The 16391-nt window shown below is 39.1% G+C and overlaps 1 protein-coding gene across 5 annotated transcripts in view; it reads right to left on the bottom strand.

Annotated features, from left to right (window-relative positions):
- The window catches only part of LOC134336380 (brain-specific angiogenesis inhibitor 1-associated protein 2-like), a 99777-nt gene extending 84391 nt beyond the window's left edge, over positions 1–15386 (bottom strand). For 2 of the 5 annotated variants that reach the window (XM_063030536.1, XM_063030539.1), the window contains exons 1-2: positions 15099–15386; positions 5394–5469 (exon numbers count right to left, since the gene is read on the bottom strand). In XM_063030536.1, coding sequence (XP_062886606.1) covers positions 5394–5469; positions 15099–15146 — 124 coding nt within the window. In that variant the 5' untranslated portion in view covers positions 15147–15386. Of the gene's footprint in view, positions 1–1151; positions 1197–5393; positions 5470–15098 lie in introns of all 5 variants that reach the window. The other 3 variants (XM_063030534.1, XM_063030535.1, XM_063030538.1) reach the window with 3 other exon arrangements.
- Between the last annotated feature and the right edge of the window lie 1005 nt (positions 15387–16391).

The raw sequence follows: 16391 nt of genomic DNA, 5'->3' as shown, positions 1-16391 counted from the left end.
AATTTACTCCATTAATGCTGGATCATGGAAGAACAATAAATATTTCCACCAAGCTCAGAATATATTATCAAACCATAACTCTTAAAATGGCTTTCCAAGGCATTCACAATGTAATTAAAATGAACAGTTGAGTAGTTCCATGCATTTTAACATTTAGAAACAGGTACAACCTTCACTAAGTTATTTTAGATCACAAAGCAAGCAATGATTGTACATTAAAAAACAGGAATTCTGCAGGTGCTGGAAATTCAAGTAACACACATCAAAGTTGCTGGTGAACGCAGCAGGCCAGGCAGCATCTGTAGGAAGAGGTGCAGTCGACGTACAGTCGATGATTGTACATTGTATACATATTGCATTTCACCAAAATATGAAAACAACACTAATTAATTGCATTGTGTGGAGATTCTCTTGTTGCTCATTTCCACAAATTCTCCTTCAGCCTAAAGAGATATTCAGGAAAGACCATGAGCCTCACAACTTTGAACAGTTGACAAGAACCTTCTAGAGAGAAGAGACAGAATCCTTCCACAACTTTCAATCTTGACAAAAGGAAACATTATTGCGAGTTATTTATCAAAGTTAAAGAAAATGTGCTTTCAACAAGTTATGAACCAGCTAAAAGATTAATAACAGTCAGTCCTAGGTATGAACCAGTCTTACTAATGCACAACGAGAACAATGTAATCAGAATATAGGCTTTCAAGTAGCCTACAAGGTATTTGTTACATTGGATCTCAAAAATGAATTTACATTTATTTCTATTGCACCTGTTGACATAGTCACAGAATGCTACTAAAGTAAATAAGAAAAGTATTCATTTCAACAAAGAAGGGTCATATGAAGAAAACTTCAGGGCTCGAATTTAATACCAGCTGACTAACCAAGCGTTATTACATCTTTACATGTTGTTAAGTCAGCTTTAATTACCAAAATTTTGCTTGCAAAAAAAGTTTTTAAAAAAGGAGAGGGGAAAAAATTAGCTCAGCATGCTATCAGCATTCATTTTCCATTACTGTGGTGTATTTTTTCCCAAAAAAATTAATCAGTCTCAGTAATGGCATGAAATAGCGGAGCAATTACAAAATGCAGATTCCGTACATGCACGAATACACTTCGATCCACTGCACATACGGTATGGTATTTCTCACCTGTTCTAGCTTTCTTGATCCAGATTTTCTCTGCACCCATGTGGCCTGAGGTAATGATCCAACAAGGTTTAGGAAAAACAGTAACAGTGGAAAAAAAAACAAAATTCAAGATGGTGTTCCCAGCAGAACTAGTGATAGCTACAACCACTAGCAAAAATTGACCAGCCACGTTAATATACATTTTAGGCTTTGATTCCAGATCAGCATTTGCAACTCAGTACCTAGTGCCATCCCAGCTAGGTTGGCTCCCCTAACCCAATAGCAGACTTGAGGACTCAAACATATTAGATCTCGAGTCTGCCATTAGGAGCAGGGTTTCTAAACATCAATGCCAGAAGCTTGCTCACCAAATCTAAATTAAAGCAATGGCAATATAAATGTAGCTTGAGAAAGATTTAGATTCGAGCCCCGAAATTAGGTAACTACATTTTCTGTATTAAGATCTGAGAATTAGTATTTTGCAACCTCTCATATTCCTTTACAAAACTGTGTTTTGATAATTATTTTGGTATTTTTAATCAGCAACTGTACTACCACAAATATCAGGTCTAAAACAGAATTAACCCAAAAAGTGTACATTACTTTTACATTGCAATAGTTACCCCTGGTGTATGAAACATAATTTAGCATTACTTCACTGATGTATGCAATCATCTGCAAAGTTTTCCTGTTTAAGATTTCTTCCTCAGCTAATGTTAAGTTTGCTAGCTCCCTTAACAACAACTTCAAAATCTGCTGAATTTGAGTTTTCAAAACTTCTGACCTATGAAATCAGTTGCTTACATGTTTAAGATTTGCAGTTTAGTTTTTGCAAATGATTATTTTGGGTCAATCCAAATCAGGATATCAACACATCATTTCTTGTACCATTTTTGGCATTGGCTAAGAAATGCATTGATTTTTCCTGAGATTGCAACAGGAGCCCCAGATCTTAATGTGTTTGCTATGCAATGCTTATGCATAATACTACAAATAGATTCAATGGCAATTTTTTTTTCTGGCAAGATGTGAGATTATTTGGTTATGAAATGCAGAACAGATTTCCTTGCACACTGCAAGATATATATTACACATTAGAGATATTTAAACCACAAATTATTTTGCACTGTCTAGCTCCTCAAAAGTTCCCCCTACCTTTCCCTGTAGTCATCTTTAACATATATTCAAATCCTTTTTAAAATTGACAACTGAACCTGTTTACATCACTTTCAAACAAGACATTCCAGATAGTAAGTGTTCACTCCTTATCTTTGGGCTGGTTTGTTGCCATGTCTCCACTTGAATCAAGATTGACTGCAGATGTTGGCCCTTTACTGTAATGTACAACTACATTCCTCTACAGAACTATGATCAATTCTTTAGAATCATACTTTTATGCAGGGGATTTTCCTGACATTATGCAAAGTTCAGAAAGATCAATTTCAAAAGGCTACTATAAATCAAAACTTAAAAAAGGGAGTTGGTTCAATAGCAAGGGCCATCAGGAATTTTACAGAATACCAGATACTACTTCCATATTTCAGTAATTGAGTTCATTCCAATGTACTTACAAACACTGCTTTTACTTTGCCAAAATTGTCAGCATCACATATAGTATTATAATTTAAGGAGGGAAGGCAATATAAATGGTCCATGTTTTTTTAAAAAATGGTACCAATAGTTAATGTACCCAAGTCCCTAAAGGTGGCAAGACCTGGTGACAAATCATTAACATGAGAAAGTCTGCAGATGTTGGAAATCCAGACTAACACACGCAAAATCCTGAGGAACTCAACAGGTCAGGCAGCATCAGTGGAGATGAATAAACAGTCGACACTTCGGGCCGAGACCCTTTTTCAGAACTGGACAAGAAGGGGGAAGACACCAGAATAAAAAGGTAGGGGTAGAGGAAGGAGGATAGCTAGAAGGTGATAGGTGTAAAAGCTGCTAAAAATACACATGGGATCCTCTATTCTTTACAAACTTAGAAATTAAGTAGAAAATACAATAAAATATCAAGCTTTTATAAAGTATTATGACTAATTCTGGGCAGCAAAGTCTTCAAAAGAAACAAGAAGACCTTAAGAAATTCAAAGGAAATTTACAATTGTAAGGAAAAGAACATTTAGCCCATCAAATCTTATGAATGATTCCACAAGAACATAGCTGACTTATGAACTGACTCCATTCACCAGAATGGACACAAGGTGAAAAGTTTTTGTTTGTCATTAGTGACCAGGGAAGCAGGAATGGTACTTCACATAGCATAGATCAGAGTAGCTTTGATATTCAAAAGGTTATGAAGAAAAGGAGAAACTGTCAAAACGTTCAGCATCCAGATGATGAATTTAGAAAAAAAAACAAAACTAAGCCATGAATTTTTTGACTCAAATTGCACTTCCTCAGTGATAGAAGCAATTTTGATAAGCACTTTCAAAAGGGAAATGGAGGAAAACAAAATCTGCCAATTCTACAGAGAGAAATTAATTTGATTCTCCTTCCAAAGATCTGTCTAAAGCACAATGGGGCAAATGACTGCCTACTGCACTACATCATTTTATGTGCCTTGTAACTTAAGTAGCTGCTTCGAACATCCAGCTCAGTGTTTAGATTCCCAACAGAATTTCTCCTGAAAATAAGCAACTGTTTAGCTCATAAGACTCTTATTGCATCTTCTAAGAAGAGCAAGGAGCAAGTAATAACTAAAAGTTTTCAATTAAAGCATTTGCAATCATTTTGATTTAAAGTGAAGGCTGTGAAAATTGGTTAGTAAATGGTTTGTTTACTACCATCATGTTGAATATCTAATTAATCCTAACTCATGTACTGATCATCGAATTCCTTTTTCCACTTACTCTTTGCAATAAATTTCTTGTTCCCTCTACCCCGTTTTTTAACCTCAGCTTTCAGAATGACAATTTTAAAAAAGACTTTTATAGAAATAGAAATATAGAAAACCTTTGGTGAACATCGACATGAACAGACTCACAAACATTTAACCATTTATTGTCAGAATGAACACAAAATCCTCAGACTCACAGGGAGCAAACTCAATCCAAAAACGAGGACAAAAAAATAAACCCACCACACTTAATGCTATTTGCAAATGTTTTCGTGGACAAAAATACATTTGATATGATTTTTATTGTTCATTTAAAACTAGATGCAAAAAATTAAACTGATAGTATTGTTGTATGTTATCCCCCCAATGTAGACTCCTCCATCTTGTACAGCTAAAAGCTTGCACTCAAAACTTCTAGAAGTACGAGTTCAGATGGTCTACTGTGCATTGAAATGAATGGAAAACAGTTTTCTCAACTTTGGCATGCTGTTCAAGATATTTCACAAGGACAAAGTTACATTCCAGGAGGAAAATCCCAACTCAATAATCTTTAAATAACCTTCCTATAAGTAACCACATTTTAAACAAATCCAAAATGATGGCTGGCTTTATTCCTCATGCAACTTTATTTTTCATTGTTGAATGCAGACTAGGTCTCAATTAGTGAACATGATAGGATTCATGGGGCAGCATGGTGGCATAATGGTTAATCAGGGTTCAATTCCTGCCACTGTCTGTAAGGAAGTTGCACGTTCTCCCCATGATCACGTGGGTTTCCTCTGTATGCTCTGGTTTCCTCCCACATTCCAAAAAGATGTACAGTTAGGGTTAGTAAGATGTGGGTGCTATGTTGGCAACACTTGCAGACTGCCCCCAATACAATCCTCGTTGATTTGATTTGACACAAATGACACATTTCACTGTATGTTTCCAAATACACGTGAGAAATCAAGCTAATCTTCAATCTTTTGATTTCAGTATGAGCACCCCCCACAATGTAGTTCAGCAAGACAGAGCCGCTGAAGTCAACTGTGATTTAAAGGTTAAAACATCTAGCAGTGAGATCACTATTCAATTCTTCCACCAGTTGGTATGTTAAGTCTCTATTCTCAGTAGGACTGTTAGAAGTGCCATATTTTGCAAGCAAACCATCACAAATGGACAAAATAATGGACAATTCTGTCTCATCCATGGTCAATGCCCAGTGGAAGGCAATATTAAGATCCAACCTAGGAATCAGTGACCTACACCCATCTAGCTGAAGGAGAATTAATGAAGATGAGCAAACATAGTTACACAAAATAAGAATCAAAACCAAGGACAAAACATACATAGACATCAATCACTTGAGTGGACATTAACCATATAAATGGACATTAAGAACAAACTCAAATTATAAAACAAATGGACAATTAACTTACTGGAAAGTGCTTTTTCATAAGACTTCCCCATAGCGATAAAGTTTCTCAGACTTGGATTAAACTGGTCCATAATGGTCTATGAAAATAAAAGGTCAGAATTTATCTGTATCATCAGTACTCTATATACACAAATCTCCTCATATTACACAATAGTTAAGAACTGAATGCAATGTTTATTTTTTTAGGATGTACAAAAATTTGCTGAATTGCTGCAAATATTTTCATATGATCATATTTACACTTGGTCAAATGGTAGAATTTTGCCCTCTGCTGCAAACATGAAACACAGTAAATTCAGTCTTACAAAAGGCAAAGGAATTAATTTCAAAAGCCAAGTTCAACATAATACAGAAGTACAGAGGATGAATTCCCTCCTCAGGCTACGTGGTGCAATTTCTCTCATTGTAGAAAACACAATTATACTCCAAGCAGTATTCAGCACCATGAAACAATGTAAAAATAAAGACCAGAAACCCAAGGTGAAATCCCAAGATAACAGAAGTAATTACTCATCAGGAATTATGTAAGTTATAAGAAATTATGATCAAAATGCTGCTGTCTTTTTGTAAAAATCCACCCGATTCATTAATGTTCTTCACAGGAGTAAATTTGCCACCCTTACTCAATTTAAATGCAACTCCAGACCCACCAATGTGGTGGCTCCTAAATATTCCCTGAAATAGTCTGGAAATAAATGCTGCACTTGCCAGCAATGCTCAGATCTTGAAAAATGTGTAAGATTGTGCTTCCTTAATGTTCTTGATTCTCTTGGAGGGTAGCAGGAGAATATATTTTAATAATACCTTCTATACATGAACTTTAAACTGCTACAACTCCACAGGTACTACTTGTGATTACTAGGATCTTTACAAATACTTGTTTTTACACAACTGGGCAGCTGTAGTGTTACAGAATACTGAATGTAGCTCAATCAGTTTTACAGACGCAAAAGATTCTGCAGATGCTGGAAATACAAAGCAACACAGACAAAATGCTGGAGGAACTCAGCAGTCCAGACAGCACCATCCTGACAAACAGTTGTCATTTCAGGCCGAGAACCCAGTTATATAGGACCCTGGTCCGACCCCACTTGGAGTACTGTGCTCAGTTCTGGTTGCCTCACTACAGAAAGGACTTGGAAACCGTTAAGGATGCAGAGGAGATTTACAAGGACGTTGTCTGGATTGGGGAACATGCCTTATGAGAATAGGTTGAGTGAACTCAGCCTTTTCTCCTTGGAGCGATGGAGCGACGGAGGATGAGAGGTGACCTGATAGAGGTGTACAAGATAATGGGAGGCTTTGATCGTGTGGATAGTCAGAGGTTTTCTTCCTAGGGCTGAAATGGCTGGCACGAGGGGGCATAGTTTTAAGGTGCTTGGAAGTAAGTACAGAGGAGATGTCAGGGGCAAGTTTTTTTTTATATAATGCAGACAGCGGTGAGTGCGTGGAATGGGCTGCCGGCGGCGGCGAAGGTGGAAACGATGGGGTCTTTTAAGAGACTCCCGGATGGATACATGGAGCTTAGAAAAACAGAGGGCTGTGGGTAAGCCTAGGTAGTTCTAAGGTAAGGACATGTTCGGCGCAGCTTTATGGGCCGAAAGGCCTGTATTGTGCTGTAGGTTTTCTATGTTTCTATGTTAACCTTCTTCACAACAATTTTACAGGGCTTGGCTGAAATCAACCAGAACTCATCTTGGTTCAGTTAAAACCTATTTAACTTCTCATTTTATTAGCTACAAGGGATCTTCATAGCTGGTAGTTATGCTCATTATCATCAGTCAGTGCTCACTGATGGGTTAGATGAAATAGTCCAATAATTACATAGTGAAACAGAAAACTAATTACTTCCAACTATTATTGACCAGAATTCATCATTTATGCTCATCTTTATTACAATGAATTTAGCTAGCAGCTTTGGGGAAATAAAAAGCATGGACAAACTTCAATCGTAAATTTGACAGTAAAAACCATCTTACATCAGCCAAGGTGCTGAACATCTGTCGATAATGCCACATTTTGTAAAACTCTTCTATAAATTCAGTTTGCTGAATTCCACCTACTATTACAATCGCTATTACACCATGGTAGCACAGCAGTTTGTGCAATGCTATCACAACTTGGGGCGTTCCAGAGTTCAATTCCAGTGCCCTTTTGTAAGGAGTCTGCACACCCTCCCCATGGAATGAGTGGGTATTCCCCGGGTGCTCTGGTCTCCTCCCACAGTCTAAAGATGTACCAGATACATTAACCAGTCAATGTAAATTGTCCTGTCATTAGGTTAGGGTTAAATTGAGGTTGCTGGGGTAACACGGCTCGAAGGGCACACTCCGCACTCTATCAACTAGGAAATTGTGTAACTACAACCCCTGACTAATCTGTCAAAGTCATTAATTTTAAACCAAATCAGTTATTATTCTAACTTTTCACCTCCATTCGTCAAGTACAAATGTAACCAAGAATTGCACAATTTCATACTGATCAAAATCTGCAATCAGTTCCTACGGTATTGGATAGGAAGGGTATGCACACAAGTTTTGTTCACTGCACAATATTTGCTTGAAATCCATGCAACTGATTCTGAAATACAAGAGGAATAATATTCATAACCAAAGCAATGGTGAGGCCTCATTTGGAGTACTGTGAGCAGTTTTGGGCCTCTTATCCAAGGAAGGATGTGCTGACATTGGAGGAGGTTCAAAGCAAGCTCATGAAAATGATTCCAGGATTGAAAGGTTTGTCATATGAAGAGCATGTGATGGCTTTGAGCCTGTTCTCACTAGAATTCAGAAGAATGAGGGGTGACCTCATTGAAATCTTTCAAATGTCGAAAGGCCTTGAAAGAGTGGATGTGGATACCATGTTTCCTATGGTGGGGGAATCTAAGACCAGAGGACAGAGCTTCAAAATAGAAGGACGTTCTTTTAGAATGGAGATGAGGAGGAATTTCTGAATGGTGAATCTGTGAAATTTGTTGCCACAGGCTACCGTGGAGACCAAGTCATTGGGTATATTTAAGGCAAAGGTTGATAGATTCTTGATTAGTCAGGGCTTGAAGGGATCCAGGGAGAAGGCAGGAATTGGGGCCGAGAGGGAAAATGGAACAGCCATGATGAAGTGGCAAAGCAGACTCGATGGGTTAAATGGCCTAATTTTGCTCCCGTATCTTATGGTCTTATGAGGGGCCCAAAACAGCTCACAATATTCCAACTGTAGTCTGACCAATGCCTTACAAAGCCTCAGCATCACATCCTTGCTCTTATATTCTAGTCCTCTCAAAATGAATGCTGATATTGCATTTGCCTTCCTTACCATCGATTCAACTGTAGGTTAACCTTTAGACAATCCTGCACAAGGGCTCTCAAGTCCATTGACACAACTGATTTTTAAATCATCTCCCCATTTAGAAAATAGTCTATCTACGCCTTCATTCCTGCTACCAAAGTGCATGACTATCCACTCCCCCACATTATATTCCATCTGCCTCTTCTTTGCCCGTCTTGCCAATCAGTCCAAGTCCTTCTGCAGACTCCCTGCTTCAACACTACCAGCCCCTCCACCTATCCTCGTATTGTCTGAAAACTCGGCAACAGAACCACCAATACCGTCATCCAAATCACAGCCATATAATGTAAAAAGCAATCCCAACACCAACCCCTGCGTTATACCATTTGTCACTGGCAGCCAACCAGATAAGGCTCCCTTTATTCTGACTCTTTGCTTCCTGCCACTCAGCCAATCTTCTATCCATGCTAGTGCCTTTCCTGTAATACCATGGGCTCTTAACTTGTTAAACTGTGCGCAACATCCACTGACTATCCTTTGTCTATCCTGCATGTTATTTCATCAAAGAATTCCAACAGACTTGTCAGGCAAGATTTTCGTTTTATAAAACCATGCTGACTTTGACCTATTTTATCATATGTCTCCGAGTAACCTGAAACCCCTCTTTCAATAATGGACTTCAGCATCTTCCCAACCACTGAAATCAGGCTAACTAGCCTGGTATCCTTTCTTCTGCTGCCCTCTCTTCTTAGACGGAGGGATTTTCATGTTAGAGCTTTTTGCTATGTAAGATTATTGTGTCTCCTTTATAGTCTTAAATGAAATCAATACATGAACATATACAATTAAAAGAGTTGAATATTTCCAAGCCTTGCTAACACTAAGAATAGAGTCATCATATAACACGTTATTCTGTGTAGTATAAATGGCTGGGTAGTAGTGTCTCTACCAAAGGAGATGCAAGGCGCTCCTTCCCACCGCTAGCCTTCAGGTCACCCTTGGGCAAGGTGTAGCATCTGCTTAGCTCCCCCCCCCCAACCCACCCACCCACCCACCATGGAGCCATTGGAGCAGGTGGTGGACGTATGAGCAGCTGGTGCATATCACAAGTCCTGGTTATGTGGCCACTGATGCCAAGCAGAAAATCTGAAGAGTATTGATAATGGCTAGGATCACCTGTCTTGTAAAGACACTGCCCAGAAGGCAGCAATGGCAAACCACTTCTGTAAAAAAGCTTGCGAAGAACAATCTTGGTCATGGAAAGAGCACGATCACCTACGTCATATGACAAATAACGAACGAGTATAAATAGTAGGAAATAAAACTCCTTTAATTGTACGGTATAAGCTTATGCTATGGTCAAATCAAATGAATATCAGTAAAATATCTAATTTTCTCATTGCGTGTTTGTGTAACCAGAATTCAGTACTATCAGTAAAGAAACAGGGTGGTAACATAAACAACATCAGTGACTATAGACTCTTAAATCCCAAGGTCATTATTAACGTAGGAAAGAGTCAAGTGGATGAATAATTGACACATGACTCATCTACTCACCAGGGTACAAACTTAAAAATGATTGGACAAGGAAGTAGCTTGAATGTAGGTAGCTCGGAAATAGGAAAGGCTTACCATTGCTGAATCAGCGGGTCCTGTGTACAGATCCAACATTAAGGGGATTTTGCCAGAGGTGGTTGTACTGAGCTTAATGATTGGAGTGTGGGTTCACCAGTAAAAGTAGGTTTGGCAAAGATGTACAGAAGCATTAGAAGAAACAAAAAAGGAATGAAGGCAAACCAAAGGGTCAATTAGATGTGGATAAAACTAATAATCTGCAGAAGACTAGTTCCATGAGCCAGCAAACTGGCCATCCAGTAGAGATACTCATATTTCTATAGCCTGCATTGCAAAGTATTGCTGAAGCTGTAATCTATAAATTATATTTGTAGCACAATAAAATATTACTGCTCAGCTGAAATGGTGCTACTATGAATCAACCAAAAAAATCCAAGACCACCTTGCGGCTTCAACAAAGCAGAAAAGTACTTACCCAACTGAGGCCAAAATTTAGCTCATTTCAGTGTTCCATTATACACTACAGCATTATAGGTTCATGCAGCTATCATGTAATGATTATAATAATGTGCTTTTGATGGGTTAAAGGCATCAGGTAAAGTAGTAATGATTAAAGTAGATTACTGAACAATCCATCAGACCACTTGTCATTCTTTCAGATGGAACTTTACAACTGAGAAAGGACTGCTTATGCAATTTCGTATTCAAGATAACTTGCCACAGTTTGAAAGAGTTAATTAAGTATTAAAATCTTGGCCAGAGAAATAGCAAATGGGGTTTAACCCCAACATGTGCGAGGTGGTGCATTTGGGAGGTTAAATGCAAAAGGAAAGTACACAGTAAATGACAGAGTGCTGATGTACAGTGAGGTCTTGGGGTATGACCACAGCTCCCTGCAAGTGGCAACTCAAGTGGATAGTGTGATAAAGAAAGCATACTGCATGCTTGCTTTTAACGAGTACAAGTATTGTCAAGTCACGGCTGGATAAAACTTTGGTTCAGCCACATTTGGAGGATTATGCGCAATTCTGCTCGGCACTTTATAGCTAAAATGGAGACTTGCTTATCTCTTGGGGTGGGGTGAGATGTGGTGATGCCTCTTTTGTAATTTGCTTATGGTCAGAGGTGATGGGCGTTAGTAAGAATGCATTTCAAAATGGAAATTCGGCATTCCAGACAACATTATCAGCTAATGGGCAGGGGTGGAAAGGAGGGGTAAAACCAACTCAAAGTCAGCAAACAGTAACTACAACAAAGTAAAATTTCTCAAATCACCCAGTATGAATCACCCACAAGCTGACTGTGTTCCATTATGAATCCTTGCCAATTATTTTACTGTGAGCCTTAGCCTCCTTGTTCTCACTTGAAGCAAAGTGCTGACTTAATGACTCACTTCACTGTGCAGATAAAATATTCAGTGTTCAATGTGAGTGCACATCAATTTATCAGCACCTGAAAGCCAGAGTCAATCTGGCATCTTCCTTCTGCAGATTTGTAAATTGTATTAAATTCAGGAAACAATCAAAACCAGTCAGATGTGAAAGCTGATGTGCTTTTAAAAAGAACTAAGATGGAGACTGGATGGAACCCACATTCACATGTAGGTTATGGAAAGACTTAAAACCCAAAACTAATCCAATTCCTCTGTAATTGGTCATAAGAATACAATATGTGCATTCAGCAAGTGAAAAATGTAGCCCATACATCTTTAAAATATCAAAAAAAAGATGTCTAGTCCTCATCCAGATCAAACAGGCCGCAAACTAGAGCACAAACTGTTTATGTCTCATGAGTATGCATTCTATCTCAAAGGCCTGCTACAGTCTTTTGACCTTGCCTTTAATTGGGTGACAAAAACTTAGTTGGGAACTATGGAATGTCTCAGTTTATCCAACAACTAGATCTGAAGCCAAATTCATTTCAGATGGATCACTCTGAAACTCACAATCCTTCACCCATATTTCACAACTCCCTGCAGCACCAAAAGATTTCTTTCCTTCATGACATTTTCTTCCTGACTGATTTCTGATGTCTTTTATCCATTACACTATTTAAACTATTATACTATTGTAATTTGCAGCAACTGTTACTTATTGTACTGTAAATTTAGCAAATGTTATCACAAGCAACACAAGTCTTAAAATACCGTGCATAGGCACAACACTTTCTATCAGCCAGGGTTATAAATGGAATGGTGATTCCCCAAAACAAAAGTCATCAGATTGCTCATTTGTCCTTCAATAAAAAAAATACCCATTTAAAAGTCTTACAATACAAAAAAGTCTTCTCACAAAAAGTCACAAAAATGTCTCTCCAATAATAATTACTAGATCAGCTGCTAAAACTTCCACTTAATTTCTCAATGCCCAGTTTACGTGCTCCATTAAAGAATTACATTTTCTTCTGAAATGTACCAATTTTTAAAAGCAGAAACAGCACTTTGGAAGAATGAATATTAGCTTATGGTCAAATAAAAGACAAATGGGAGAGCAATTAAGAACCAGATGTGCCAGAAAGTGGTGAGCAGAAAGGAAGTTTCTCAAGTGTGGTTAGAGTTTAAAATTCTGAAAACTTTCTAAAAGTTAAATTTGCCCTTCTAATGTCCAGAGGCACGTATTTGTCCAGCTAGTAACATGATTATAACTCTCATGAATCCACCTGATGCCACAAGCATGCTCTTCCTATTCTAACTCCTGATTCGCACAATGAAACTGTGATGTGTCAGGACACCCACCTTAAGTTTGGCTAGGAACCAATAAAGCAGCCCACTCAATATACTGTGCTTTCACTGAGGCACTTCACTACTCAGCATCGATGCTCCAGTTTTCTGCTTAAATTGGCATCTCCAATTTTCTGTTCTTGACAGTCATAATTACTCATCCTTTATTTCAGAGCTGCTGGCAGTTTCTGCTCCTTACCATCTGCATAATAGCAGCAGAACTTAAGACACACAGCAGATAAAGATCCTTTGGCCCAACCAACTCATGCAACCATAGTGCCCACCCAGATGGTCCCAATTCCCTGCATCAACCCATATTCCCCTAAGCCCCAATCCTCCATGTACCTATCCAAATGCTTCTTAACTTGTACTACTGTACCTACCTCAACCACCTTATCTGGCAGCTAATTCTACTAACTCACCACCCTGTGTGTGACAAAGTTGCCTCCTGAGGTCCCTTTTACAATCAACCTCCTCTCACCCCAAACTTATGCCTAGTTTCACCCTAGGGAAAAAGACTTGACCGTTTTAGACACTTAAGCTTACCTATCATTCTCCTACATTCCAAGGAATAAAGACCTAGCCAAGAAATCATCCAAAAAGAATGAAAACACCCAGCACTAATTGTATTGCTTTTCTGCTTTTAATTTGATAAGGTCAGCAATGAAGCTGGTGCCATCTTTAAATTTATTGAAACAACTTAACAATCTAATCAAGCACGTTTCTTCTGCAGATGGCATTTATGATGCCAATATTTGCTGCTGCATTTTAGAATGACAAATCAATTGACAGTTAGGGAAATGCATAAAACCAGATGAGAAATAAAATCCTTAGCAGGAAGATACTGATTATCACCCACTGCAGATATGGCAACAGAAAATCATAAAACGGGAATATCAATTTTCAGTAGAAAAGTAGAACACTCAGGACAATGTGGCATTTGCAGATTCCTCATCTCCATTTTGAACTGAAACCAAGAATGTAACAAAAGGTGGCGAGAGGGCAAGTACAAAGAACATTAAAATTAAGGGAACACTTTTCCCTTAACAAACCTTGGAGATCACCACCTACAGGCCAAAATTATTGTCTGCCGGTAATTAAACAAATTCCCAAAACCTGGTGGTAGCTACATTTATCTCACTTTAACTATGCAAGTATACTTGAACTGGGGGAAAAATAGACGATATCAATGAATAGTTACCCAATAAGGTCAAAGGCTCAAACATTCTATAAGCCCGGTTGGAAAATTATAGTTATTTACTATTTAGGTGGACTGAGTATCATAATTTCCCCTGTGGCTACTTTCATGTTATCACATTGCAAAACACGTATTAAAAATAGTCACATTAAAAGTGTATACACATTGATCGTCACATCATCTGGGATCTTGAAACAGCTCCTTCAAAGTGACTGAACCCTACTGAAAAAAAAAGCATACACCAACTGCATACAGATTCAAGAGCAGCCTTCAAAGGAACAATTCCACGAGCTCTTCTTTTGTACACAGTCTTTCTTTGCTGCAGGACAACTAAAAACAATACAAAGCCAAAGAAAACTATTCTTTAGAAAAGAGTGAACTACACCAAAAGCCACATCCCCCAAGAACTAAAAATCACTAAGTTATCTGAGATTCCGTATCACTTAACGATAGATATGAAGAATAATTTTAAAAATAAACTATTTCCAATATACGAGTTCAAAACTCCGATATTCATCAACAACCTTCATACTCAACCTCACTAGAATCCCACACCCAGATCGGCAAACACACCTATACTTCTCCCCCAAAAAAAACCTTCCATTCCAGCTCATCGCTTCTCCCTACCATCTACAAGAACACTAACTAAATGTTTCAAAGGTAATTTTAAAAGTTTAAAAGCAAGCTGCTTAAACTAAACCTTTCCGTGTCGAAAAAAACATCAATCAGGAATCACCAGACCAAAGTAAGCTGGGCAATTCTTTTTTTTAAAGAAAAAACTCGGGGCAACTGGGAGCAAATTACCCTCGCCGAGGTCCAAAACTCAGGTCAAAGTCCTGTGACAACGGCCGAGACTGTATAAAGAAGGGGAAAGAGCCGGTTGGGGTGGGAGAAAGTTGTACTCGGGGCTGGTCAGCGGCCGCACTCACCTTGTAAACGCCCTCGGTCATTCGGTGCATATCCTCCGTGCGAGACATGGTTGCCGGCTCTCCTCTCAGTCTGCACCCAGCAAGTCACAGGAGTAGTCTAAAAAAGTTACTCCACGCCGCGAATAAAAAGCCTCTCTCGCCCCCTGAAACTTTTTTTTTCTCTCTATCGCTATCTCTCTCTCTCTCTCTCTCTCACACACACTTTCTTTTGACAGTGATCTCCAGTCCGCCCCCGCAACCAGCCCTGGTGCTTCTCCGCCAGCGCCCGTCGCCTAGGAACCGGAGCGGGGAGGACTCCCGCCGACAACCTAACTCGCCGGCATGGGCGGAGCCGCCGGAGCCAGGCGGCCTGCCATTGGCCCGGCCCGCGGAATCCCGCAAGACCATTGGGCGCAACTGGCTGCCAATCGCCAGCCCCCCCTCTCTCCCCGCCCGCGGAGTCGCGGTAGGTTGAGGCGGCACTCCCTGACGTCATGACCAACGTTTCTGGGCTCCGGGAAGATTTGCAGTGCAGCAAGCAGCAAAACCCTTCTTTAATCATGAAAAACGCAACCATTTCCATAGCAACGAGTTAAAACTGTTAGAAATCCCCATCGCATGTACAAGACGGTGGACCAAATACGCAACATTGACAGCGGACGTAGTTATTGTTTTACTGGTGGTCATTTAAATATACTTTTTTGAGCATTCATGGAGGGAAAAAAAATAATTATTCCAAATCAATCAAATGTGAGCTCATCTGTGGGCATGATGAGTCATTTTGAACTAGCGTAGAGTAGACTCAGATGCTTGTGGATGACTATCCCAGCCTCGGCATCAAATTAATACTACTCCAAACTGCTCACCACAACGATTTACTGCGAATTCTCAACCCAAAAAGCCAGATTGCAAGTTTATGGCAGTACTCTTCAAATCGTGATAGATGGCTTGCTGCGACAGCAAATATATGCAAGGGTTTTTCCTGCCGCAAGTTTTTCATTTTATTTGCTAGATGCAAGTGGTAAAAGCTCTGATCTCCTAATCCATGGCTCCCTCTTCAGGGAAACTCCTTTATGTTTTAGGAACAAACGGAAGTGCCGTTTGTAATTGCACGTAACTTTCTTTTTCAGAAAACAGTCTCTGCATCTTCAATGGTTTGCAGTTAGAATAAAAACCATTTGTAAAATAAACGTTCACATGGCAAAATATGCTGGCATTTTCCCGTCTTGTTTATCTTTTACTTTTGATGCACCTTTATAGGGTGCTGGCTAGACACACCTCAAAGTTCAAACTGCAAAGTTAATTATCAAAGTA

The sequence above is a fragment of the Mobula hypostoma genome, chromosome 22 (assembly GCF_963921235.1).
Source record: "Mobula hypostoma chromosome 22, sMobHyp1.1, whole genome shotgun sequence".
In the NCBI taxonomy this organism is placed as follows: Eukaryota; Metazoa; Chordata; class Chondrichthyes; order Myliobatiformes; family Myliobatidae; genus Mobula; species Mobula hypostoma.
Note: the sequence above shows the minus strand (reverse complement) of the source record. Positions and strands in the feature narration are given on the sequence as shown.